We start from the raw sequence: 24762 nt of genomic DNA, 5'->3' as shown, positions 1-24762 counted from the left end.
GTCTTGGGTGTTCTGAGGCCACTGAAGAGGCCTCCTAGACCCTTCTTCGCACTCGAGCTGGATCGTTTCATCGGTGGTGGCTCGGAAGGGCCATCGGGGTCCACCATGACAAGGTCATCGTCTTTAGCATATCTAGATCGTCGACGTGATGACTTGGGAGGGCTGCCGTCCTCGCCGTCACCATTGGCGCCGACCATGACAATGTCTTCGTCCACAATATGATCGCGCTTGCGGCGCCTGCTGCTGGACTTGTCGACTCCAAGCACTTTGGCGGCTTTGGAGGACATGGGAGGTGGAGGGGCTTCCTCGGGAGGTGGCGACACCAACCCGCTCGCGTCGACTGAATGACGACGGGACGGTCTGTGTCGCCGGTCCCGGGTGGATGTCGTCCGGGAAATGGGCGGGGTGCTGAACATCGACATGAGTTTCGGCCGTGCTGGTGTCTCAACGTCTCTATCGGCACGGTCGCCCTTGCCGGAGCTTGAACCCTTGGAGGAAGTCTTGACTTTTTCCTCGTCGCCGTAAGCGTGTTTCTTTTCGCGTCTTTCGGATTTTGACTTGGATTTCCGGTCTCTGTCGCGGTCACGTTCGCGGTCGCGATCACGATCACGGTCTCTCTCCTTCTCGCGAGGTGAAGCCGACCACATACCCCACGAGGAACCTTCTCGGTTGATTTTTGCCCGGTCCTTCTTGCTCGACTTCGGCTCAGGCGGAGGTGAGATGGGCTCTTCCTCGGCGGCGGGTTCTTCCTCAGGCACAGGGTCTTCAGGAGCCTCAGGGACGGCCGGAGGCGGTGGTGGAGCTGGTGGAGGAGGGACTTCCTCGGCGAGTATGTCCCTATCTCTGTTCTTCTTACTCTTCTTTTTCTTCTTCTCCACTGGCATTTCAATCACTTCGATGATCTCGTTTTCATCCTCTTCGACGGGGAAAGCTCCAGGCGGCTCCGAAGACTTGTTCTCGTCAGCTGGTTCTTCAACATCGACTAACGGTGGCTCCTCGACAACAGGAGGAGGCGGTGGCGGCGGAGGCGCGGATGCAGCTTCGGCAGCGCGCTTCTTCTCCTTCTTCAGTCGCTTTCTCTCTTCCTTCGACAAGACGACGGGGGGAGGAGTTGGTGGTGCGGGTTCCGGTTCCTCGGGTGGAGGGTCCTCCGGGACCGGCTCTTCTGGTGCTGGCTCCTCGGGAACAGGTTCCTCTACAACGAGCTCAGGTTCGTCTTCTGGCGGCGGGATCGGTTCAAACGCTTTTAATCTGTCAGTAATCTTGCTTCCTTTGCCCTTTCGAGCCGTAGACGGTTGCATCCAGGACAGGGCATCGTTGTTTGTGGCGGATGATGTAGTCGTGTCATTCCAACCGAGATTCGCACCTTCTAGACCTATGCGGAGATGAGTCAGCAGTGTAATTTCAGGTGACGCCTATTGAGGCGTCTCATTTCCAATAGGCTTGGTGAGACTTGGTGGTGTGGTGGTGTGAAGGGAGATTGGCTGCGAGCCTGAGGCCACATACCTTTCTTCGACTTCTTAGTGCCAACGCCCCAGAAACTGAAGGCATCGTTGGATGGCTTTACTTCCGGCGCCGGGGGTGGTGGAGGAGGAGCAGCTTCCTCAGGCTCGGGATCGGCCAGGAGCTCCTCGATTTGGTCCTCGGTCAGCTCAATGTCGGCCAGCTCGTCCTCATTATCGACGTCCTCGACTGGTGCCGGCTCCGGCTCCTCTTCCTTCTCCTTCTCCTTGTCCTTGCTTTTCTTGTCCTTCTTGTCCTTCTTCTCCTTCTTTTCCTTCTCTTTCTCCTTCTCCTTCTCTTTCTCCTTTTCTTTCTCCTTGTCTTTCTTCGACTTGGACTTGGACTCCTTCTCCGACTTGGAGCTTTTCTTCGCTTTCTTCTCCGCTGCTTCAGCTTCCTCCTCGGCTTCCTTGGCAGCAGCTTCTTCGGCTTCCTTGGCGAGTCGCTCTTCCTCTTCGATGCGAGCGGCTTCTTCAGCTTCGGCGGCGGCGGCGGCTTCGGCATCCGCAGCAGCTTGGGATGCGGCAGCGCGCTCGTCGATCGATGCCTTGAGCGTGTCGTAAACACCCTGGTCCTTCTTGGTCAACTTGCCCTTCTTGAGCTTCTTGGCCTCCAAGGCGGCGAACTGCTCCTCCTCGTCCGCAATCTTTGCAGCCTCCTCTTCCTCGATTCGTGCCTTCTCGGCCGCCTCAGCCGCTTCCGCCGCCGCGGCCTCCTCTGCTTCTTGTGCAAGGCGTTCTTCCTCTTCCTTGGCAGCGGCCTCAGCAGCGGCGGCGGCAGCCTCCTCTTCTTCTTTGGCTAACCGCGCTGCCTCTTCCTTTTCAGCCTTCTTCTTTTCTTTCTCGAGCTTCTTGAGCTCCTTCTCGCTCAGCTTGGGCTCTTTCTTGGACTTCTCCTTTTCCTTATCTTTATCCTTATCCTTGGACTTAGACTTGGAAGAGGTCATGTCGCCCCAAAAGCTGGATTTCTCTTTCTCAGGTTCTGCTTCTGCTACAGGCTCAGCCATGTCCAATGAGGGAGGGGTGGGAGCTTCCGGTGGAGGGTCGGCGAGTATGTCCTTACGGTTCTTAGACTTCTTCTTGGAGGATCCCCAGCCGGCCCAGTCATCGTCGTCTTTGGTCTCCTCGACGGAATCCGGTTGTACGGAATCCACGTTGGGCTCCTCGTCCACGACTTCAATGGGCTCGTTCTTGGATTTGTCCTTCTTCTTCTTGGAGGACGAGGTTCCCCAGATGTCATCTGTGGGCTCCTCGATTGCATCGGGCTTCATAGAAGCGCCTTCGTCGGTGTCGGCTCCCTTCTTCTTCTTGTCTTTCTTACCGCCGATGTTCCATGAGCTGAAGAAGCCGCCGCCATCCAGGGGGTCGGCAATATCTGGCACGGCAGGAGGGGCTTCCTCGGCAGGTGTAGGCTCGTCCTCTCCGCCAAACTCAACCAAGGCCATGGCATCTTTCTTCTTCTTCTTCTTGTCCGACTTGCTCAAGCCGGCCCATTCATCCTCTTCGACCACTTCAGCCTTCGGTTCCTCAGCTTCCTTATCGGCCTCCTTGCTCTTCTTCTTCTTTTCCTTCTCCTTGTCTTTGTCCTTCTCCTTCTCCTTCTCCTTGTCTTTCTTGGAGGAAAGGCCCCAGATGCCCCAAGAGTCGTCTTTGGATTTTTCAGCTTCGGCCTCCTTCTTCTTCTTCTTGTCCTTCTTCGAACTAGTAGCAGCGGCCCAGAAGTCGTCGTCATCCTTCTTTTCAGGTTCCGGCTCCGCTTCCTCGGCTGGGGGATCAGGCGCTGGTTCTGGTACAATCTCTGGTTCGGGTTCGGGGTCCGTTGATTTGCCCTTCTTCTTCTTTTTGTCCTTCTTGGAAAGGCCGAAGCTTGCCCAGTCGTCGTCCGCTGGTGGCTCTGGCTCTGGATCAGCAGCAGGAGGCTCGGGCGCAGGTTCAGGAATGGGTTCCGGCTCGGGATCGGCAGTCTTTGCCTTCTTCTTCTTCTTGTCCTTTTTGGATCCTGTCAAAGTGGCCCAAAAGTCATCTTCTGCTGGCTTCTCCGGTTCAGGCTCCGGCTCCGGTACTGGCTCCGGCTCGGGTTCAGGTTCCGGTTCCTTGGGGGGTTCAGGTTCGGCAAGAAGGCCCTTCTTCTTTTTCTTGTCCTTTTTGGATGTCACGGTACCAAAGCCCCATGGGTCGTCCTTTTTCTCTGGCTCAGGCTCTGGTTCAGGGGCTGGAGGGGGTGGAGGAGGAACCGGTTCGGGCTCTGGTTCAGCTTTGCCCTTCTTCTTCTTCTTGCTGGTTTTAGTTGATACACCCCATCCAAAGTCGTCCGCAGCAGCTGCTTTGGCGGCTTCCGCTGCTTTCGCCGCCTCTTCAGCTTCTGCTGCTTCTTTAGCAGCTTGCTCTTCAGCCTCTTTTGCTAGTCGTTCCTCCTCTTCCTTTCGGGCAGCCTCTTCCGCTTCGGCGGCGGCGGCGGCCTCTGCTTCGGCAGCAGCAGCGGCGGCAGCCATCTCTTTCTTCTTTTTCTTCTTCTGTGAATTGGTCAAGCCTGCGAAAGGATCAACGGGCTCTGGCTCGGGTTCTGGCGGCGGGGTGGGTTCCGGCTCTGGTTCTACCACCGGGGGAGGTTCAGGTTCAAGGTCGACTAGACCTTTCTTCTTCTTCTTCCCCGATAATGTTCCCCAGCTCCAAGGATCCTCGTTAGAGGCAGGCGGATCGGGCGCCGGCTCAGGGATTGGTTCAGGGGCCGGCTCGTCCTTGTTCTTCTTCTTCTTACCAAGTCCCCAGGTATCCCACAGGTCGTCTTTCGGCTCTTCTTTGGGAGGGTCGTCCTTCTTCCCCTTCTTGGTGGTACCGCCCCACGAACCCCATGGGTCGTCTGCAGGTGTCTCCTCCTTGGCTGGTTCAGGAGCCTTATCTTCTTCCACCGCATCCCAAATACTGGCTTTCTTCTTCTTCTTTTCTTTCTTTGTAGTCGCAGTGCCGAAACCCCACGGGTCATCTTTCTCCTCTTTCTCCTGCGGCGGGTCGGGTGCCGGTTCCGGGTCAGCTGGTGTATCGTCGCCGAACGAAAACCCCAGTGTCGTGCTTTTCTTCTTCGTTTTGCTTTTGGAGCCCCATGGATTTGAATCGGCGTCTTCCTTTGCCTCTGCCGGCGTACTTGTGGCTGCATTCTTGTTAGCGCCAGACCAGTCCCATGTGTTCCCTAGTCCCGTGCCTGTTGTTGTCCAATTTGACGCTCCCAATCCCCAACCAAACCCCCCTGACTTCTTGGTCTCCGTTGAGCCGAAATTGATGTCTAGCGACCCGTTGCCGCTGCCTATGTCGTCCAGTTTTATTTCATCGAATGAATCAGGCGCCGGTTCGTCAGCCTTTTTGGCCTTCTTCTTGGATTTCGTGGTTGCGAAGCCCCAGTCATCTTCCGGGGGCGGATCGTCTGCTGGTGGCGGTGTCTCTTTGTCGCCTCCATCGCCGTCGCCCGCAGCTCCGCCGTCGTTACCTGCGTCACCGCCTTGATCACCTCCATCGCCGGCGCCTTCGTCTTCCTTCTTCGCGCCATCGTCATCGTTATTGTTGTTTGCCGCCGGCGCCTTGGCTGGCGCCTTGTTCTTCTTCTTCTTCGCCGCTTGCATGAATCCTTCCTCGGAACCGAAGTCGATGAGAAAGTCGCGTGTGGGATCGCTAAATATGGCGTCGCCGTTACGTCGCTGTCGTTGTTCTGCACTTGAAGTTTGCGGTTGGGTGAAGAAGGAAAAGTCTGATGGTCGTCGACTTGCAAAACCGCCAGTGTTCGTCGGATCCATGACTTGCTCGCATGGCTCGGACGGTTCAGAGGGCGCTTCAAATCGTCGCAACCATCGCGGGCCGCATTCTGGTGCTTTCAACGGAGTTGAGATGTTGCATGTGGTTTTGAGGGGTCGTCGATGATGGGATGAAATCTAGGGATGTCAACGGATCAGATTAGCTCAGAAGTTCATCTGAAAGGCATGTGTTAGTGGAATGGGGGGTGAGACGGCGTCATGCCCCTCACGTCCCCCCCGACTCCCGTCCAAAGGCTTTCCGGACCAGCCATGGCAGCGAACGGTAAGCCGTTAGACTTGGGGACGAGCGCTGAGGCGTCCAGGCTGGAACGGCGCCGGCGCGCACAAAATTCCAGAGTAGACAGGAATTGGAGAAAACCATGACGGCAGACGAAAAAGTCTCGGGTCGTACCTGAGCATTGTGTGAAGCGGATTCCCAGGCGCGGGCGATCATGCGCAAGCGGATGCGCACATCTTCCTCAGCCCAGCCAGTTGTCGTGGATTGCTGGGTTGGCTCCCATCGATATGCGCCTTCTGCCCGCCCTGATGGGCAAAATATGGCCACCGCGACCGCCGCCATGTTGAGAAGTTGAGCTCGTGTTGCTACAGCTTGGTGTGAGAATCATGGAAGCTAAATCGATTCGGAGGAGCGAAACAGCTGAAGAGGGTATATCGGTGTACAGCTCGTGGTTTTCGTCGTGGTCGTCGTAATCGTAGCAGTCGTTGTACGCAGTGTAGCGGGAAAGCAAGCGGGTTCGTGCTGGCGAGAGGAGGGGGCGGGTCGATGAAACGAGAGTTGGACAGGACGTGACAGGAGTTCACCTGCAGATATAAATCTCCAGACTGTGTATTCGTACGACCGAGGCGAACTGAGACAGGCGGTGCAAGTCAGTAAGGAAGAAAAGAAAAGAAAAAACCTCCAGTGACTGCTACTATGGTGGGAGATGTAACTGCGCAGGCTGGGTGGTGGGATGGTCGGCTCGGGTGGCCGCAAAAGAGACGGAGCACTTTTGCGGTACGCGGCGGCGCAAGGGACCTAGGATCTGGGGGTGGTGAAGGGTAAGGTGAATTGGGGGCAGGGAAGAAGAGGGGACCAGCGGATGGATAAGATATGGCAGGGCAGAGGAGGAAATACACTCGCCTGTCTCTTCTTGTTCTTCTTTTTTCTCCCGCCTTTGGCTACAGGTATGTTCCTGGTCCCCTGCTCAGAATTGCCGGAGAATTGGACGATAACGGGCCAAGTCGAAGCGATAGCAGGGATGTAGCTCTTGGTGTCACAGGCTTACAGCTTGAGAAAGTCGCCGCCGTCGCGTCTGATCGCCGGGGAAATAGACTTGGATTGAAGCTGTCCTAAGAGAGAGAGGTCAACCCGCCAATTTCTTGATTGTGTTCAACCACGGCTTCCAAGCCGTTCTTATCGCCCCTTTTTCTAAGAAGATGACTCCCTCTGGAGGAGGTGAGGTTGAATTGGCCATATGCAAGAAAGGAGCAATAGGAGCGCTGGATGTGACCCGGCAAAAAAGGAGAGGAGAGTAAAAAAAAATCATTTCTTACAAGCCACTTCCTTCACAGGGAGCCAATGGGTCGGCGCGTTGACGCTAGATCGTCGCGGCGAAGGCGAATAGGTGGATGGATGTGGTTGCAGACCGCCAGATATCTTGCAGGAGGCAGGCAGCGTAGGCCACAGCCTGCACTTGGGATTGGTGATGCCCTTGAGGTCGTGCTTAGTTTGGGTCCGACTCGTGAGCTGAGCAAAAGTATTCCGTACTTGTTCGGAGATGCGATTCGGACGGTGGTGTGAGTAAGACGCCGTCGTCCTATTGTCGAGCCCGGGCCCGGCCAGCCAGACGTTGAGGGAATTGACTGAACGGGATGTGTTTGTTGTGAATGAATAGCCCGCTTGCCTACTCTGCAATTAGTTTACAATATGTTACCTTGATGTACGCCTTCTTCCACCGAGGGCGATTTGTCCTTCTGCTCTCTTCTTCCGCGAAATTGGTCAGAAGTTTCGGCCTGTCGTGCAACAGAGGACGACGCAAGAATAGCAGAAACAGATGGGAGAATTATGAGCGGCGGCGACCGCCTTGTATACAGGAAAGGTGTATACAAGAACTAATGCAAGACGGGAGTCAACAATCCAAATGAGGAATACAAGGGCAAAATAATAAGGTGAGTCTGCAGACAGCGAGAGACAGAGTCAGTACTCCATACTTCGTGCCTTATGTGAGGTAAAGGTAAAGCGAGGTAAAAGGTAAGGCAGGACGGAAAGAATAATTATGGATATTGATGCTGTATGCACGTCTATGCGATCCATCCGCCCAGCCATGTCCCATCCATCATCCATCAAAACCATCCTATCAGGACCAATCCACACGCATCTTTCATCGCGTCCAGTCTCAGTCTCCCCGTGGTTGCTCCTCCGTCTCCTCCGTCTGTCTGGGTGCTGTCGCTGTTCCCGCCCCCATTTGCTCGCCGCCTTTTCTTCCCCTGGCCCGCTCCGTGGACCGTATGTGTGTGTGTGCGTGTGTTCGTGTACGTGTATGTGTGATGTACATGGCGATAGATCCCGAGCAACGGCATGGCCCATGATGGGTACCTTGGGTGCTTAGCCCAGAAGGGGGAGGAGGTGCCACGGCAAAAGCGCAGCAACCCACGCACTAACCAGACTGTGACAGTACAACTTCAAAGTACCTCACTCTGGAGGTCTGCAAAAAAGTGGTGATCCCTGGCAGGGTGGTCGGTTAAGAAGGGCGGCCTCGGCGCTTCATTGGCCGAGTTAGTGTGATATCAAGTGTCTCGAGACTCAGAAAGATGGCACCCCCTGCACGCCGGAGTCGTTTGACTCAATTCACACCACCTTAGCCCCTCCCTCCTCTTCAGCCTGCCGCCCAGGTGATGCCATTTCTCCAGGATGCCGTCCGCTTCAAGTGGGCATTTGGGCAGCACACTCTGACGGAGTACTTGGACTCTTAGTCTTAGTACGCGCTGCAAGAGCCACGAGGGCGGACTCTAGAATGTTTAGGTAACCACGAGGTCAGCAGGTCCTGGATATCAGGTGTATCTTGTTTCCATTCCACGTTGAACAAGCAGCGGAACCGGGGCGGACAAAAATTGAAAAGTAAGGGACGTATACCCAAGGAAGGGATTTGGATAATGAGGGGGGAAGAACCGTAGGTACCTATTCCGTAACCGTAGAAAAGGCACCGGCTCTGAGGTAAAACTCCCTTGCCGCCACCAGCTGCGTTCTCACGTGTGATACATCGATACCTTCTACTTCCTTCCCTTACCTTACCTAACAGGCTATTACTGCCTTCCCTTCCTGATGCCGTCACTCTGCCTCTTTCTCCAAGGTACCTACTTATCTACTGTAGTGAGAGCTCTTGGCTTTTTCGGTGTGTCTCCGTAGAATTGCATCCCAATCTTAGCACAGGCAAGCGCAAGTATCTAAGGTATCTATGGAGCAAGCACCTTTCTAGCGCTGGAATAAGGCAATAATAATACCTGACCGGTGGTCTCGAGGTTGACAAAATATCTTGGTAGTAGGTATTAAACAACTCTTTCTGGACTCGGGTTCCTTGACTAGCAGGATCCAAGGACCCTACACATACCTGCGTTGGCTCTCTTGATCCCTATTCCCTGCTACGGAAAACTCACCACCACCAGCCTTTCCCGCTTGGGTCTTCGCTGCTGCCACATGCTAGTTTCCTTCTCGAAGCTGCGGTCTTCCATGTTATTCATGATGACGCGCTGCTGTCACCCACACAACTTCAACACCACCCACCGCCCCAACGCATAGGAAAATCTCTTTCAGCTTGACTATCACAACCAATACTCAAAGTCTTGAACTGCTCAATATCCCTGTGTATCACAATTCCCGTCAGAAAAACCCTTATCCGGCAAGACCCGGGCTTCCTCGTCTTTCCTCGGATTTGCCTCCCTCTGCACCAGTCTACCTTGCTTCTTGCTCGAATTCTCGCATCCATACGGCCTGGATGATGGTCGGAGGTTCATCGCCCAAACCGCTCAATCGCGGAGGTACATGGTCCTCCATCCACTCGCCCGCGGTTACCCATGTACCTTCAAATTAACACCAACCCCGCCAAGCAAGGGGACTATTGAGACTCGACTCCCTTGCCCATTTCCCACGGCCTGCGGCAAACGGGATTGGGCATTGAAGAGAGGGCGTGCAGCCATGCCATTGAATTTATTGATGACAGGCAGGCGCGGCCTACGCATCTGCATCTGAATGGCAACGCATGGAATGCAGGCGCATCAAGCTCGCGGGGGAGAGAAGAAAAAGCGGCAACACCATGTCACCATGTCCATCATCATTCGGTTCCTACGCCAACTTACCACATTCAGACCCTTCCCTTCCGTCTAGACTTAGGACCGTCGTGACGGAAGCGGGACGAACCCAAAGTCAGGGAAGAAAAGGGACAAGCCGCCTTCAGTCGACGAGACGTTGCGTTGCCATGCGGACAACGGCTCGGCCAGCCTGCTACGCTCTAGCATCGATGCAGCGAAGCACCAGGCCGTGAGGTATCGATACATTACCGGCTGGGCAGCCATGCGCCTATTAGCATGGAATGACCTCTCCTAGGCCTGGTATTCGTACCTTTCAAATACACGAGGACCCCATCTGCCATCTGTACGATGGCCGATGAGCGTCCAGTCATCGTCGAACCAGCGCCAGGGCCGCCAGCAGCTTGCATCTCGACGGGTGTGCTCGCAGGGCCACTGGCCTGCGGCGCTGCACTGCGCATCGGGAGCTAACATGCCCTTCATGCACATCCCAAGTCTGGCCCTGTCTGAGGAGATGCGACTTCATCTGTCTACTGGATCATTTCGTCTACACGCGTCCCACCTCCACCATCGCATGGCGCATCTCTATCCACTCATCCCACGAGTGTCGCCAAAAGCGGTATGGCGGCTCCCTCACCGCTTCAATTTCTCAACCCACCTCTGAGCGAACTTCGCACCAACCAGCCACGCTGAATTATCATCTCTACGGCTACCCGTAGGCTCTGGACCTTTCGGGATGCCGCAGATTTCCATCGTCTGTCTTCGTTGTCAGTCTCAATTACAGAAGAGTCCAAGGCGAGCAAGACAGCCTCCAACACTAAACAAGGAATGTGTCAGTTTGGGGTACCTGGCGTAACTCAGGTAGAGGCCCAGAGGAAATAATGCGCTTGTGTCACGATACTAAAGCACAATGGAGACTTCTTGAGGAACGGCGTCAGGCATTAAACAACAAAAATACTGCCTCTCCCTCACAACCTGCCTGCCGGCTTATTCTGCAGCATCGATCAACTGAGACGCAGGTGTCAGACGGTGTAGACCAATTCCTTTCGGACGGACTACGAGCATCTCGCGGCTTCTTCAGGCGGTCAGACCTGAGCTGGCCACAGTTGGCCACCGCGACGATGGCCGTCATCCATGGTCTTTGGTCAGGTTGAAACTATGGGTCGATGGAGAAGACAGCGCAGCAAATTGCAATATTACTGACTTGGTCAGCTGCAGATTCGACTCGTTACGCTTTAGAACCCTGTCGACGCTTTCGGAATCAAGACTTGGAGTGCGATTCCCAGAAGGCAATTTGTCTTTCTCGGTGATGGCTATTGAGTCATCGGCTGAATTGAATTGCGCTTGCGGTGCGATATGCTTTTTCAAAGTAATACCATGAAATCATTACTTTGCTTGACGAGTCTCGTAGGCAAAACACTTTCTAGGTTCACGCTCAATTGTTTGTCTTTGGCCATACCAGCATTCATCAGAGCATCAACTACAGATAAGCCCTCGGGTGCAACTCGATCAAGCGAAGCCGAGAACCTGCATCATTAGCTACCCATGGAAGCTCGATAAGGCCGCATGTACTTCTTCGGCCATGTCTAAGGTCGCGTGACGTTGACTCAGAGGCAACCAAAGGAAATCGTACCCTAGGGAAGAGGACCATTCGGCACCTGTCGGGGAATCGCCTCAGTTGCAATCAACGAGGATGAGCTTGACGGTCCCTTGTTGCCCTACCCTAGACTCCCACTTCGAGATCAATCTGTGAATAGGAGAGCTTGGGAGGCGGCTTTGAGATTCAGCAGCATTCTCATATTGGGATTCTTGAGGACCTTGCATTCCTTTCTGTGGTTCTTGCCCTCTCAGGCCATCTTTTGGCACGCCTGCAGCTCGTCAGCATTTACGTTCAAAATCGCACGTCGACAGTAACGTACCGTATCACAATAGTAGTAGTAACCACAGCCGCCACAATTCTTGCGCTCCTATGCTTCCTTGCCACAGGCTTGACACGGCCGAGTGTCACTTTGCTCGTCAATTCCTCCAGTGTACTTGACAAGCTCTGTGTTCATCTGGTAAAGGTCTGCCAGTCTTAAACGAAAGGCCTAAGGTACCATATTCGTCAATAAGCCACCATTGGTTGAGATGATGAGTGAGAAAGCAGGACTGACCCGACAAGTTTCCAGCTTCTCCACGCGAACTCCCTCCCTTCCATCCAAGAATTTCTTGGTAGTGGTATTCAAGACTGCAACAGTATGCCCAATCTTGTATGAGCCAGGATCGACCTGCGCATTTCCATCTGGATAGATAGCGACGAGGAACGCAAAGTCGCATTTGTCGCGGCAGACGAGGACTAAGCGGGTAATGAGCTCGATTCTCACGATCTCACCAAACAGACACCAATTTGTCGTATTGCCGTAAGCGCCTCCATCTTCGGCGACCTCATCTTGGTCGTCAGCCTGAAGAACGTCAGGAAAGTAGAAGAAATCATCACAAACTCATCATAGTTGGGCATGATGACTTCTTCTGGATGATTTCTGATCACCCCACGTTTGCGATTGCGCTTACAAGTTGCAGACGATCAACCTCATTTTGATGAGGCCGATGCGCCGCCCCACATTCGGAGAGTTATCGGTGCTCAGGGAGCATCAGCCACAGTCGCCGAAGGCTTATCTGAGGTATTCAGGGTCCAGGGGGTCGCGCCTCAACTGGAGCTCTCACAAACGTAAGGATACAAGCAACTCAGTCCGAGGCAGTGGCTCCTTCGCCAGGGGTTAATAATAGTATCACCACTCGTTTCAGCTTCTCCCATCCTTCAACATCGGAGTGCCATTGGTATCAAAACCGCAGCAGAAAAGAAAAAAACAATCCAGCCCTAAAAGAGTTGGCTCCTTGTCTACGCTGTCCAGCCAAGACTACGGATACGGATAGTTATGCTTACCTGACCATTTGCTACGACCGTCAGCAGGCTCAGACAAGCCTCAAAATCTCACGCGAACCTCTCTGCTGGCCAATAGGCCCATTACCAGCCGATCCTTGGATTTCTGAGCTGTGCTATACTACTATTCCCTGCACTAACTCGCTAGACTCGGCAAGGTTGTCACCCGTGTTTGCTAAGCTCCCCAGTGGTTCCAATCCTTCGGGTGACGTCGTTTCCTCTTTGGAGGAGTTTGTTTGCCTGTTTGCTTCAGCCTTTCTCAAAGTTCCACACACGGACAAAACTTCGGCATCAGATGCTAGTGCATCCATCCAACCATCCATCCATCCCTCTTTTTCCTCCTGACTGCCCATGTCCGTGGTGGGAAAGTCGGGACAACCAACCGCCCACCCCGTGTGGGAACAGACCATCAGACGAAACAAAAGACGTCCTGGCCGCTCGCGCCCCCTTCCATACCTTTTACACGACTAATCATCTATCCCTTGAATCCTTACCTTACCTCTCCTCTCTATTGACTGTTCCTCGGAAGGAAACGTGGTTCATTGTAGAGGACAAGGTTTATCTCCTCCTCCTCCGTCCACGTCCTCGAGACAAAGAAAGAAGACGCGGACCCAAGACCCCAATCCCCGCTGATCCTGAACCAGACAGGGAAGCAAGCTGACTGAGATATCGGTCTTTTGGGGGCGCACGACAGACGACATTGCCACTTTGTGCAACTTTCCCTATTGCTGTCACCACCTCGGATTGCTCTTCAATACCGTCCAGACGACGGTTCACCAGCTCCCGTTGTTCTACGGAGTTGTTCAACGAAGTTACCTCCAGAAGAGAACCACCAGTCGCATACGGCTCCGGCCCCGCCATCGTCATCGTCATCGACATCCGGGGTGTGTACCACCACCACCACCACCAAACCAACGGGACCTCCGAACCCACGACGCCAACACCAGATCATTTACACCATAAAAAAGAGGAAAGATGCCAGCCCACCACAGCCTCACGATCCGCATCCCCCTCCCCAGCATCCTCCCCCCCGAAGCCGTAATCGAAACCCTGCAATCCCAATCCCCCGTAATCCGCCACCAACCCCTCGTAACTCGCTACGAAAAGGTCCCAGTGCCTCTCGCGAGCGTCGTCTCCGACGCCCACTTCCTCGAAGACGGCTCCCGCCTCGCCTGCTACAAGGTCTACGAAAAAGTCACGGTGGTCCCGGGCGTCAAAAAAGAAATCAGTTTCCCCGCCGTGCTGCAGAATATCCCCAACGGCCTGCGGTCCCGCGCCGAGGCCCCCGGCGGGGTGCGGGTCTGGTCCGAGTGGCTCGTCGTGCCGAGGCCGGAGGAGCGGTGGCCCGGAGAGCATGGCGGGAAACTGGAAGGGTATGTGCAGGGAGACTACGATCTTGTCGAGACGACGAGGGTTGAGACGAGTCGGATGTTGATGCCGCTTGTCAAGGGGCAGATGGAGGGGGCGCATCGTGATATGGTGCAGAAGGTGCTTGACGAGGTTGCGCAAAAGGTTGGGAGGGCCAAGATGTAGTTGGCGCCCCACCCGTCTCTGATATTGGAAAAGACGGCGAGGAGGATGGGAGGGTCTGGCGTTTATTTGGGTAAGGAAGTGCTTTTAGATACCACATGATTTGTTGCGAGTTCGCTTTTCAGCAGAAGAAGCAGGGCATAGGAAGATGGTCCCAGGCAATTTCCAGGAGAAGGCTAAAGGGAGGCAGTACTGTTTGAGAAATATACGTAATGTTTTTCTCATGATGGTCATCGTCTATGCAGACTGAGTTGATACCGAAAATCTTCATCTACACAAGAATAGGGGAACATCGCTACTCGAGTTCTTAAATGGTGTAGACGAGCTTGCCGGCGCTGACCTTGCCCTCCTTCAACTCCTTCAACCCGACAACGACGCCCTCGAGGCCGCTGCCCCCTTGATTCTTGACGACGCGGATGGGCTTCAGCTTGCCCTCGGCCAGCAACCCGCGGCTGATTTCCCAAAACTTTTTGCCGAATTCGTAATTTTCCGGTACGGGGTCCCTCTTGCCTGTAAGATGACGGTGCCGTTAGTCTTTAAGGGGGGGGATCAAAGGGGAGGGAAGATGAGATGCCCCGCGACACAGGGCCCAGACAACGGGAAAACAGAGGGGGAGAAAAAAAAAAAAGGGAAGCCTCACCAAAGTATCCAAACTCCTCCCCGAAAACAGTATAATACAAACTCATCTTCACCTCCACCTTGTCATTCACCTCCTTGACGACCTTTTTATCAACAGGCAACAGAGTCCCGATCACGCCTCCCTTTGCGCTGCTCAGCGCCTTCGCCACCAAGACGACGCTCTCGTTGGTCGACTGGCAATCCCACGCCAGCGTGAGCTCGTCGTCGGTCGCCTTGCGGATATCCTCGGAGACGGTGGGCGACTTGTAATCGTAGACCTGGTCGGCGCCGAGCGACTTGAGGTAGTCAAAGTTGCGAGGGGACGAGGTGGCGAGGACGCGGTAGCCGGAGAGCTTCGCGTATTGGATGCCCGAGATGCCCATTGCCGTGCTGCCGCCGTAGATGAGGATCGTGGGGGCCGGCGTGGCGGTCGTGGGCTCGGTTGGGAGGGGGAGGTTGAGGCCTTGGTAGAGGCCCTGGCCCTGTTTGTGTTTTTGGTACGTGGTTAGCAAAGGTTGTCCAAGAAGAAGAAGTTGGCTGTAATGGGAGGGGAGTGTAGATGAAGTAGACATACGACTGTGGTGACGGCGATGCCGAGCGTCGCGGCCTCTTCGTCCGAGATGTTATCCGGCGTCTTGATCTGCACGTCGCCCTTGACGGCGATGTACTTTGCGAACGCACCGTCAATCTCTCTCAGAGCGTTGCTGTAGCGCTCCAACATCAGCCTCCTCTGCCTCTCCCTCCCTTTCTTTCAAGGAAGCCAGGCAGAGAAAAAAAAAAAACTCACGATCCATTTACAGGCCCGCAGATCCGATCCCCCTTCTTGAAGTCCTTCGTCACGCCCTTGCCCACCTCCTCGACAACACCAGCATAGTCGCACCCGACCCAGATGCCGACGCAGCCCGCCTTATCGGCGAGGTCGACGTGCTTCCAATCCGTCGGGTTGATCGCCACGGCCGTCGTCTTGACGAGGATATAGTCGTCGGCCGGGAGGGTGGGGATCGGAGCGTCGACTACCTTTGCGACGCCCGCTTCGATTGTCTTTACTGCTTGGTTCGTCGCCATTGTGTGCGTGTGTCGTCTGAGCAGGTAGGTATCTGGAGTGCTGATGTGTCAGTATTGGTCTCTGTCAAAGTGTTGTGCGGAAAGCGAATCACTGCCTACTTACCTCTGTGTTGATAGCTGTATGGGTGTGAAAGTTGTAAAGTGTTGTTATTTGGAGGGGTATCTAGTTTGGTATCCAAAAACCCAATTCAATTGCAAAAGCTCTAGATCAACAAGCCCCTTTAAGTAACAATCCAGTCGGCATTTGCGTCGTCAGGGGGAAAAAAGCTCCTCTGCCCCGATACCGATAACCCCTCCTTGCCCATCGTCAAGCCGGGCCTCCCCTCCAGCTTACAAATGCTTGCGTAGCTACCTAAGGTCTGTCAAGGAGACCAAGACAGCAACGTAAAGGTAGGGGTCCATGTCCCAGCCAAGCCAATGCGGTGGTGAACGGAACCATGTTATCCACACTAGCTCGAGATGTACGTGTGTGTTATTCCCACCGGCATCATCGATTTTTGCCTTCTGCCCCGCACTTCTCAGCATAGGTACTCAACTAAGTAACCCGCGGAACAGACACTGTTCTTGGTAACGCGGGCGCGCGATGCACCCAGATCTTCCTTGGTAAATCGCGGATGTTTCTCGTTCCCGAGTCTCTATTTCCTAAAGGTGGTTGGTTGGTGGGTGGTGGGAAGCCGAAGAGCCCGCGGCGACTTGGGAAAGCTATGTAATACCCCGGACTTTTTGCTAGAAATTCGAGGCCCGGAGCTTGGGCCGTCCGTAGGTATCCGTAGGTCTCCTCTTTCTCGGCGCCGCGGAGTAACGGTGCCCTGTGCTGCTTACATAGGTACTTTACCTTGCGGACAACGAACGACGGTAACCCCCGGGTGCTCACTCTTATCAGATTCCGGCGCCGGATACGATCCATCGCATTCATTGGAACCGGATGCTTTCTGCGATTTATCCACCACCTTGGGAATGCCAGCCTCCGTGGCAATACGTACTATTATTTGGCGGTCAATTTAGAGTGAGGGGTACGCCACAGCCGACCCCGCGATGCAGTGACAACAATCTTATCGCCGATAATCACCCCTCCATCCAGTTATCGCCCCTCGGAGGGGCACAATCCCATGCTGCACTTGCTTTCATCAGATGAGAGTATTGGCGCCAGCATGTATAAATGTAAAAAGGTTTCGTCATAATGGTATCTATAACAACGCGTTCTAAATCCTGTAACCAGACCATCCGCGCAACGTCCTCTGAGGGCGCTGCTAACGCTGTTCCCGTACATCCGCTTGTTCATGAAGCGCCACATCCCCAGAAAATAAGTGAAGAATAAACCGTGTCGCAGGCAATTGGCCGCAAAGAAGACATAAAAACAAAGAAAATGGCAAGTGAACTTAAATCACCCTGTTACCGACCACCATAATCACTGGCATATCCGACTTCACCAAAATTTTGACCCATGCCGCCTTCTCCGAAACCTGTACCGGGTCCACTGACATACCCACCGTCGTCGCCTTCGTAGTCACTGGCATCGAATGACGAACGGCCCGATATGTCGTCTTCGAGACCGCTACTCGCGTCTTGCGCGGACCAGTTCATCTGGGCCAACGCCGGGTACTGGGCCAACAAAGCAGCCGGCAGCATGTACTGCCCACCGGCGTCCATCGGATAACCTGGCTCCATGCCCATACCGGCCGCCATATTTTGCATGTTTTGTTGCTGCATCCGCTGCTCCTGCCACGCGCGCTGTCGGTCGAGCATTTCTTCGTCCAACAAGGGCTTAATGCAGATTCTACCCGCCTCTGATCGGAAGTGTCGGCCAAGCGCGTCGGCACGCGCGAACCTGCGACCACAGCCCCACTGACCACCAGCCTTGAGGTCTCCCTTGCATACAAACTTCTTTTCTCCAGAATGCAGACCCTCGTGTCTCTTGCGGTCGTGCTGTCTCGCGAACGCCTTGCCGCAAACTGTGCAGACGAAGGGACGCTCATCTGTATGCGTTCGTAAGTGAGACCGGAGGTTGTAGGCTCTAGTGAAGCGCTTGGGGCACAGGGTGCACTGGAATGTTGCCGGGTGCTTCTGAACACGTTTCGAGTTTCCGTTGTCCTGGGCATTTTGATATTCAGGATCCGCCAGTCTAAGCGCGATAACGTTGTTTGGCACGGCTGAGGTAGATTGTCGTCTGCGACTAGGGCTTACAGCTCCCCGATCGAGCGGGGAGAGCGATCGTGATGAGTCTCGGCCGGAAAGATCAGATCCTAGATGAGGCGACAAGCTGCCGGCAGAGGTTTGCCGCACCATACCTCCTCCGGAGCTGTTGAAGGGATCTGTCACTGCGCGGGGTCTGGATCGCGGGCGGCCTATTGGTACTGTTAGTCCCGACGTGTCAACTTTGATACCATCACGGTGCCTTACCTCGCTCTGGCGGCGTGAGGGAATCTTGATCCATCTGGTTCTTGGGCTGTTCGAAGTTGTTTTGTCTTGCCGTGGGCGCGAACTCGATGTTGATGGCCGGTGCCTGGGGCATCTCCGGCTGTTGCAGAGTCGGGAACGCTTCTTGCCCGGTGTAGCCAGTACCACTGACGAAGCCGGCATTCTGTGCTTGCAGGCCAAAGTTGGCTGGTTGGTTCAGCTCGGGCATCGACTGAGGGAGGATGCGCGGGGAGATGGCGGGGCTATGGGAGGGGCTTCGCCCTTGGAGGTTAGGACTGCCCAGGGCGGGGTCCGAGATCGTGAAGTTGTCGAAACCCTGAATCTGCTGGTAGAGACCGGCATCTTGGGGTCGCTGCATGGGCGAATGACTCTGGTCGATTCCATCAAAGCTGTCGGCGCTCACCAAGTTCGGAGAAGGTGCAGCGGAAGAGACGTCCGAGTACTCGGACGGGGATCTCCGGTGGCCTCGAAACTGAGGCTGGCTCCATTCATTCAGTTGGTTCGGCAGGAGAGCGGCCTCGGGACCAAGGGAGGCATGTCTGGAGTGACCCGCGCCCGAGGGCGGCGAAGAGAACTGGTGCTGGTTGAAGGCCGGGGACTGGTGTGCGGAGGGAGTCTGGTGGGGGTCCGGGTTGAGGAGGTGGGGAGGTGTAGGAGAGTGGTGGCTCTGCGGCATAGCCATGTTGTTCATGTCACCGGGGTTGAGGCTCTGGTCGAAGACACCGGTGGTAAACTGCTGGTCGTTCTGGCCGGCGTTGGGAAACAGGGCGAAGTCGCCGGAGGGGAAGCTGTTGGGGTCGAGGAAGCCGGCTTGGTTCTGGTTCGCAAAGGCAGCTCCGGGCTGGTTGTAAGACTGCTGGTTGGGTTGCTGGCCGTTGAGGAAATTGTTTGTGTTATTAAAGCTGGAGAAGTCGGCGGAGGCGGCTCCGTTGAAGGCTTGAGTTGCAGATTGATCCAAGCCGAGACCGAGACCAATTGATGCTTCGGTATTGGGCTGGAAGGGATTCGGAGACGGAGAATGCGAAGGATGTCTTATATGAGGCTGTTGATGCCCCGCAGACGGTGAGCGACCGCGCTGGCCTTGTTGATCCATGATGTAAATGGATGTCGGTACTCGGGATGGAGGGATGTCGTGTGTACGTGGATGCGATTGCGGGAGTGTGTGTGTTGTGTGTTGCTGTCTTTAGAATCGGGGCGAGGCAGTTCACAAGTCAGCCTTTCAGGCACCGCACCGCCCTGGGGCTGTGCTGACGCGCGAGCTGACGGCACACAAACTGGAGGCGGCGGGGGTACAGTCGCGGACGACGAGATGTTATTCGCTGTCGCGAATAGGTTTGCGCAATGATAGTTTGGGTGGATGAGTGTAACTGAGTGACAGCGATGAGTAGAGGGTCAAGTAGCGACGCCGGAGACGGATGAAGGTGGTGACTGGAAGTGAAGAGGGTTTGGCGACGTTTTGGGGGCGTTGGAGAGAGAGGGAGAGAATACCGTAGCGCGGCGGGAGATTGAGTGGTAATGTGCCACAGTGTGCGAAGAAGGAGTTGAGATGGGGAAGCGAGGACAGGAGGGGACCGGACAGAGAGACCCGGCACCAGGGCAGGCCCACGGTGTGTGGAATTGGGGTCTGAGGGAGGGTAGGTAATAGGAGCGTAGTAGGTAGGACTTGGGATTCGAAGGAGGAGAGAGACTTGGGACTTGGGACTTGGGACTCGGGAGCCTGTCCGTACCTTGAGTGGGAAGGGGAGGGGAGGGGAGGGGAGTGTGGACGGTGACGGTGGGACAGCGAGGTGTGAGGTGCAGGGTGAGGTGGTTGACGGGCGACCTGGTTGGCTGGCTGGGATCCACCCGAGCGGCCCAATCTGGCTGGTTCCCACAAGGCTGTGCACGTTTGAGGATGGATCTTTCGGCCGGTGTCTTTGATTTGGTGGAAAGGTGGTACCACGAGGTGGGATTGTACCTGGAGTTGTGCCTGAGATGCGTGCCGGAACAAAGTATTCCGGACTTGAGAGTCCCAACGTTGGGTCAGGTCGAGGTACCTCTGCGTGTGTGCTCTGCAACGGCGCGCTCCGACTCGGATTGGCATGCGCTTAGGTGATGGATGTTGGTGCTTTCCACTTGCTGCTTGCTCTGATCCGCGCTTGGAGTGTACGCAGTACCTTACATCTAAGGTGCTGTCACTTCCACGCTGGGGTGCCGGGCTTCTTTGTTTCCCGGGTACAGAGCAATAACAGCTCCTTCTCTGATGGGAGCTACCTACCAAGGTACCTCTCGTACGTACTTGTCAGTCTTTCGTCGCTTTCTGGTTGAAGTGTACGTTGGCCGCGCGTGCAAAGACGTGGAGCAGACTGCGATCCGGCACGATGGTATGCTACCAGCCGACAGGTAAAATCCAAAAATATCTTCTGCCTCTCTTTGCGCTGCAGGGATCTAGACGACTAGTTGGCTGTACGGGTACGGATACAGGTCAGCGTCTATCGTAGCTTCTCGGAGCTCTCAGTCAGACTCAGTCAGACGATAAGTTGGCCCTTTGCTTGCCACCTTACCAAGGTAAAGTAATCAGCAGCAATGAAGGACGTTGCTCCGTGTCCAAAGCTCAGAAGGTCCCAACCGTTACTTTGGGGTGTAGCTTGGAGCTAGGTCCGCTGGCCAGCCTTTGACAGATGCTGCTGATGACTGTTGAGGACGGGCTCGGTGCGTGCATGTGTGTGTTTGCTTGCTTGTTTGCTTGTGATACATGCGACGAGACGAGAATGCGAATGCTCAGATGCGAAAAGCGAAAGACGGTTTGATGCGCAGATAATCTTTAGAAGCAAGGTCCTCCTCTCTGCGTCTCCCGTCCGTACGGAGGGCGCCAACAATCAATCCAGTCGTGCCAGCAAGACTCAAACACTGTTGTGGTAGTAGTAACGCAAGGGAGGGCCTTGGATGGATGGGATTCGATACTGGCAGGTAAATTGTAATAAGCTCGTGCTGGGAGTCTCGACATGGACATTGTTAGCATCGTGGACCCAGGCATGCCGACTAATAAAACATCTAGGCAGCAAGAAGAGGGCCCTTTTGCAGAAACCTTGCTTTGCTAGTGCATGATGGTCAGAGGTCAAGGAAACGGGCGGGAAACGGCCGGTCGGAGGGGTAGATAGGGGTCTTGTTTCGAACACGCACAATCCAGTCTATCCAGATAATGCACCCCGACGACTCGAAATCTGATGAGACTGTCATTGTCACTGGTGCTAGTACTGGTGGGGGGAGCTCAGCGGTCATCTCGGCGGGCATTTGCTTCCTATCCTGACAGGACTGGGCATCCAAATTCCAACGTCCGATCCAGCATCGCATAGCATCCATCCCTTCTTGGTCCACCATCATCTCAGCGGACAACAATTCTCTACAACTTGGCGATGCTCCTCATATTACAAAGCGTCTTCTCCCCCAAATGGGGTAAATACATGTCTATTCTTGTCTTGGGTCTGCCTGCTTACATGTAAGACAGACTCTAGACTCGGAATCACCCCTAAGCAGATGCTAGAAAGTGTTAGCCTCAGAAAGGCACTTTACCTCGAGCACTTGACATTTCCACCAGAATTTCCTGTCCATCTGTCTGACTCTAGCTTGACTTACACTGTCTCCCACTCTGTCTTTCTCCCTCTCCATCAATAAGCTGATTGCAAGTTACCAGACTTGGCTGTCATCTGGTTCCCTGTTCCAGCTGTTCCAGGTCCCGGTGTGTTAATAGTTTGCGTTTCCGTTCACTCAGTTGAAAGTACCTCTTCGCAGTGGGACTGGCTGAGAGTACCTTCACCACAGGGGCATAAGGGCACAGGGGGGTGGCCCAAGGCCCCAAACCCCCTCCAAGGATTACCGTGTACTTGTGACTGCAAGTGTTGGGTTAGGCGTTCTTGCTTCTCGAATCTGCCTTGAGTGGGTTTCTTGTTTCCGGTCCGTGGCCATCCACTGGCTTCCTGCTGCTTGACATTGGCCCAATAATTTGAAATTACACTCTTCCTCGCCTAGCCTTGGCATCTATTCTTTCTCCTACACATGCTTCCAACCAGTCAGCATCGAAAGAGGCATCTTGATCATGCCATCGCATGCCAGCCATTTACACTCTGCAAAGTATACTACACCACTCACACCGATGCCACGGCATAGGGGATTCTAGCACTATGGGTTTGGCTCTAGAGTTTAGAGTCTAGAGTCTCATGTCTCGACACACCGACGCACTTCCACTCCCCTACCGCATCAGCGGCTTCAAGAGTCCCGTCACCTGCCACTGGTGATCCCTGCGCCCTCGCCGTCGTCATCGTTGTCGTTGTTATTCTCGCCCTGGTCTAGACTGCCTTAGCTGCCGGTCTGTCAGGCGCTGATTGACAGGTCCCATCCACCCACTTTTCAATTCCAACATCCAGCTCATTAGACAACCTGATACTCAATGGAGCTCTGCTAGATGCACGATGTAGACACTATCACGCACCGTCACCAATCAACATGAGCGTTGACCCTGGACTCGCCAACATACGGTCTACCTCCCATGCCGGGCTACGCTGACGATCCTCCTTTACCGACATCGACGCGGACATCAGATGGAGCAGCCTACATGGAGCAGCCTACATGGAGCAGCAATGAGCATCAGACATGAGATGAGAGCGGACAGGCAAATGCCGACTTCATCAAACACTGGCACCACTAAGAGCTGCCGTCAGCTCGCCAACGTGCCAATGTCTCGCGGGTGGGCACGCGAGTTGGATCCAACCTCGTTCCCCCGAATAAGCAATCCGGATTCCAAGCATCGCGAGCTGATGCTGACGCTCATCACAGCTACTTGCTCCGCCGGATCGCCTATTCGTCAGTGAGCGAACACAGCAATGTTCAATCCACCCTTGTGCACCCCTCTACATACATCTCTCTGCAAGGCCGGCACATGCATTCCTCCCAGATACAGATCGAATGTGGCTCGAGTCTAACAAAGCACATGACTGACTACGTATTTTGATCAAATATTCAGACGGATAGACTAAATGTCATCAGCACTGCCACAAACGACGTCCAATCGCACTAGACAGTAGATGCCGAGTCCGCCATACTCATCGATCACGCTGTGCAAACATAGGTTGCTGCCACCATACAATAATGATTTACAACTCACAGTAGAAGTTAGCGTCACCATCTTCAGGTACGAGTCTCACCGTCCCGTTCCTTGGTGCAAGGCACAAGTTGTGCCGCCAGATTTGCCATGAAGCTGGCCCCTCCAATATTCATTCGTGTCACAAATCATATGAGCTACCACCAAACATCTTGGGGCCGGGCTACTTGCTTCGATTGTCTCGTAGTCCCTCTAACCAACTTAAGCTCGATGCAGGCGTTTCTCGTTCCCTGAGGTCTTGGATGGGTCTTCTGCAATGAGGCGCAGTCCCGCGTGAAACAAGGACCCCATCGCCATATCACAACCAGCACCAACGGTCTTGTTCGACGATATGAACCACTATGAGATCAAGTGTCTTTACCGGATGGCTTTCCATTCCCCAAACTTTCTCAAATGCCTACGGTCCACGATGTCTCCCTACTCAACGGGCCAATGAAGGCCCCGTCGCAAATCTAGCGTTGCTGCAAGACGCGGAATCGCGCCCGACACAGCCACGCCGGCTTCGTGGCCCCTTGGCCCCCAAAATGCCAGGCGTGCCAGGCCATGCGGACATGCCCACTCCGATATGAATAATGACATCAAGCATATGGTTCTTTGCAAATCCACCGCGCGGCAGGAAGAAGCTTATTCGAGAAAAGGTGCCCCGTTTCAGGTCCATCCGGCAATCCAAGGCCGTGATCGAAGCGAGGGACTCGACCTTTGGAAGTTTTGGAACCCTTCGATTTCTCCACACACAGCGCGAAGCTCGGGACCCATGCCATGCCGGAGCGGGCCCTTCTCTCCAAAGCTCAAGGCGGGGAGCTGTGCTGGCTGCTCATGTCCAATTTTAGAAATGCCTTTCGGAATACGAACCGGACCGCACGGTTGGTAACTGGCATGTGTCCAACAAACACCAACCCGTGATGACAGTCGTCGCGTCGCCCTAGGCGTTGTCACCTTCCCCGGAGATATGGTAGTGTAACTTATCGCCAAAAACGTGACGGGGCCAAGGAAACCAGATTTTTGAATTGGAACTCTTTGTCAGCACTGAGCTGGAGGCTGGAGGCTGGAGTTTTGGAGATCACGCCATGCCCAGACCTTCAACTCTAGGCAGCCATATTAGATTTTTGTTTTGGCTCTTTTTTTTTCATCCGATGAGACGTCGTTCATCCCAAGCAGACGAGAAGGCAATGCCACAGCCCCCCGCCAGAGATCTTTCTTACCTACCCCCTTGAGTGGCAGTGCTTCGTCGATCATTCTGGAGAAGAAACCGGCATACTGAGTTCCCCACTAGTGTAACGAGATGCTCGCAATGGCAGGTCTTCACATCAGCTGCTACTTGGGCAATTACGCCAACTTGTAAATGGGAAATTGGAAATTCTCCTAATGCCATTTGAGACTATTTCTCTATCACGGCATCAGTCTGAATCCGTCAAAGGACCCCGTCTTTCCGATGTCCAATCTCTCCGTTGGGTCGGTACTCAGACTTCAAATGACGGTCGACGCCCC

At 54.5% G+C, this 24762-nt stretch overlaps 8 protein-coding genes across 8 annotated transcripts; 1 reads left to right on the top strand and 7 right to left on the bottom strand.

Annotated features, from left to right (window-relative positions):
- Positions 1 to 1390: 1390 nt before the first annotated feature.
- On the bottom strand, positions 1391 to 5864 carry CPAR01_05161 (uncharacterized protein; the record flags this gene model as incomplete). Its single annotated transcript, XM_060489440.1, has 2 exons — positions 1391 to 5422; positions 5697 to 5864. The coding sequence occupies 2 exons, from the start codon at positions 5862 to 5864 to the stop codon at positions 1391 to 1393; spliced, it is 4200 nt and encodes a 1399-aa protein (XP_060350906.1).
- Positions 5865 to 5887: 23 nt separating this feature from the next.
- On the bottom strand, positions 5888 to 6486 carry CPAR01_05160 (uncharacterized protein; the record flags this gene model as incomplete). The annotated part of the gene is made up of 2 exons (XM_060489439.1): positions 5888 to 6153; positions 6426 to 6486. Coding segments are annotated over 2 exons (327 nt in total), but the record flags the coding sequence as incomplete, so codon positions are not given.
- A 3181-nt stretch (positions 6487 to 9667) lies between these two features.
- CPAR01_05159 (uncharacterized protein) lies at positions 9668 to 10047 on the bottom strand (the record flags this gene model as incomplete). The annotated part of the gene is made up of 2 exons (XM_060489438.1): positions 9668 to 9857; positions 9911 to 10047. The coding sequence occupies 2 exons, from the start codon at positions 10045 to 10047 to the stop codon at positions 9668 to 9670; spliced, it is 327 nt and encodes a 108-aa protein (XP_060350904.1).
- Positions 10048 to 11553: 1506 nt separating this feature from the next.
- Positions 11554 to 12591, bottom strand: CPAR01_05158 (uncharacterized protein; the record flags this gene model as incomplete). Its single annotated transcript, XM_060489437.1, has 3 exons — positions 11554 to 11640; positions 11683 to 12027; positions 12568 to 12591. 3 exons carry the CDS (start codon positions 12589 to 12591, stop codon positions 11554 to 11556), a joined length of 456 nt encoding a protein of 151 aa, XP_060350903.1.
- Positions 12592 to 13481: 890 nt separating this feature from the next.
- On the top strand, positions 13482 to 14039 carry CPAR01_05157 (uncharacterized protein; the record flags this gene model as incomplete). The annotated part of the gene is made up of 1 exon (XM_060489436.1): positions 13482 to 14039. One exon carries the CDS (start codon positions 13482 to 13484, stop codon positions 14037 to 14039), a length of 558 nt encoding a protein of 185 aa, XP_060350902.1.
- Positions 14040 to 14343: 304 nt separating this feature from the next.
- CPAR01_05156 (zinc-binding dehydrogenase) lies at positions 14344 to 15719 on the bottom strand (the record flags this gene model as incomplete). The annotated part of the gene is made up of 4 exons (XM_060489435.1): positions 14344 to 14546; positions 14677 to 15136; positions 15229 to 15358; positions 15442 to 15719. 4 exons carry the CDS (start codon positions 15717 to 15719, stop codon positions 14344 to 14346), a joined length of 1071 nt encoding a protein of 356 aa, XP_060350901.1.
- A 1392-nt stretch (positions 15720 to 17111) lies between these two features.
- On the bottom strand, positions 17112 to 19230 carry CPAR01_05155 (uncharacterized protein; the record flags this gene model as incomplete). Its single annotated transcript, XM_060489434.1, has 2 exons — positions 17112 to 18064; positions 18120 to 19230. The coding sequence occupies 2 exons, from the start codon at positions 19228 to 19230 to the stop codon at positions 17112 to 17114; spliced, it is 2064 nt and encodes a 687-aa protein (XP_060350900.1).
- Positions 19231 to 19449: 219 nt separating this feature from the next.
- On the bottom strand, positions 19450 to 20220 carry CPAR01_05154 (uncharacterized protein; the record flags this gene model as incomplete). Its single annotated transcript, XM_060489433.1, has 1 exon — positions 19450 to 20220. The coding sequence occupies one exon, from the start codon at positions 20218 to 20220 to the stop codon at positions 19450 to 19452; it is 771 nt and encodes a 256-aa protein (XP_060350899.1).
- Positions 20221 to 24762: the final 4542 nt, after the last annotated feature.

This window comes from Colletotrichum paranaense, assembly GCF_030867605.1.
Source record: "Colletotrichum paranaense strain IMI 384185 chromosome Unknown Scaffold_4.1, whole genome shotgun sequence".
Lineage (NCBI taxonomy): Eukaryota > Fungi > Ascomycota > Sordariomycetes > Glomerellales > Glomerellaceae > Colletotrichum > Colletotrichum paranaense.
Note: the sequence above shows the minus strand (reverse complement) of the source record. Positions and strands in the feature narration are given on the sequence as shown.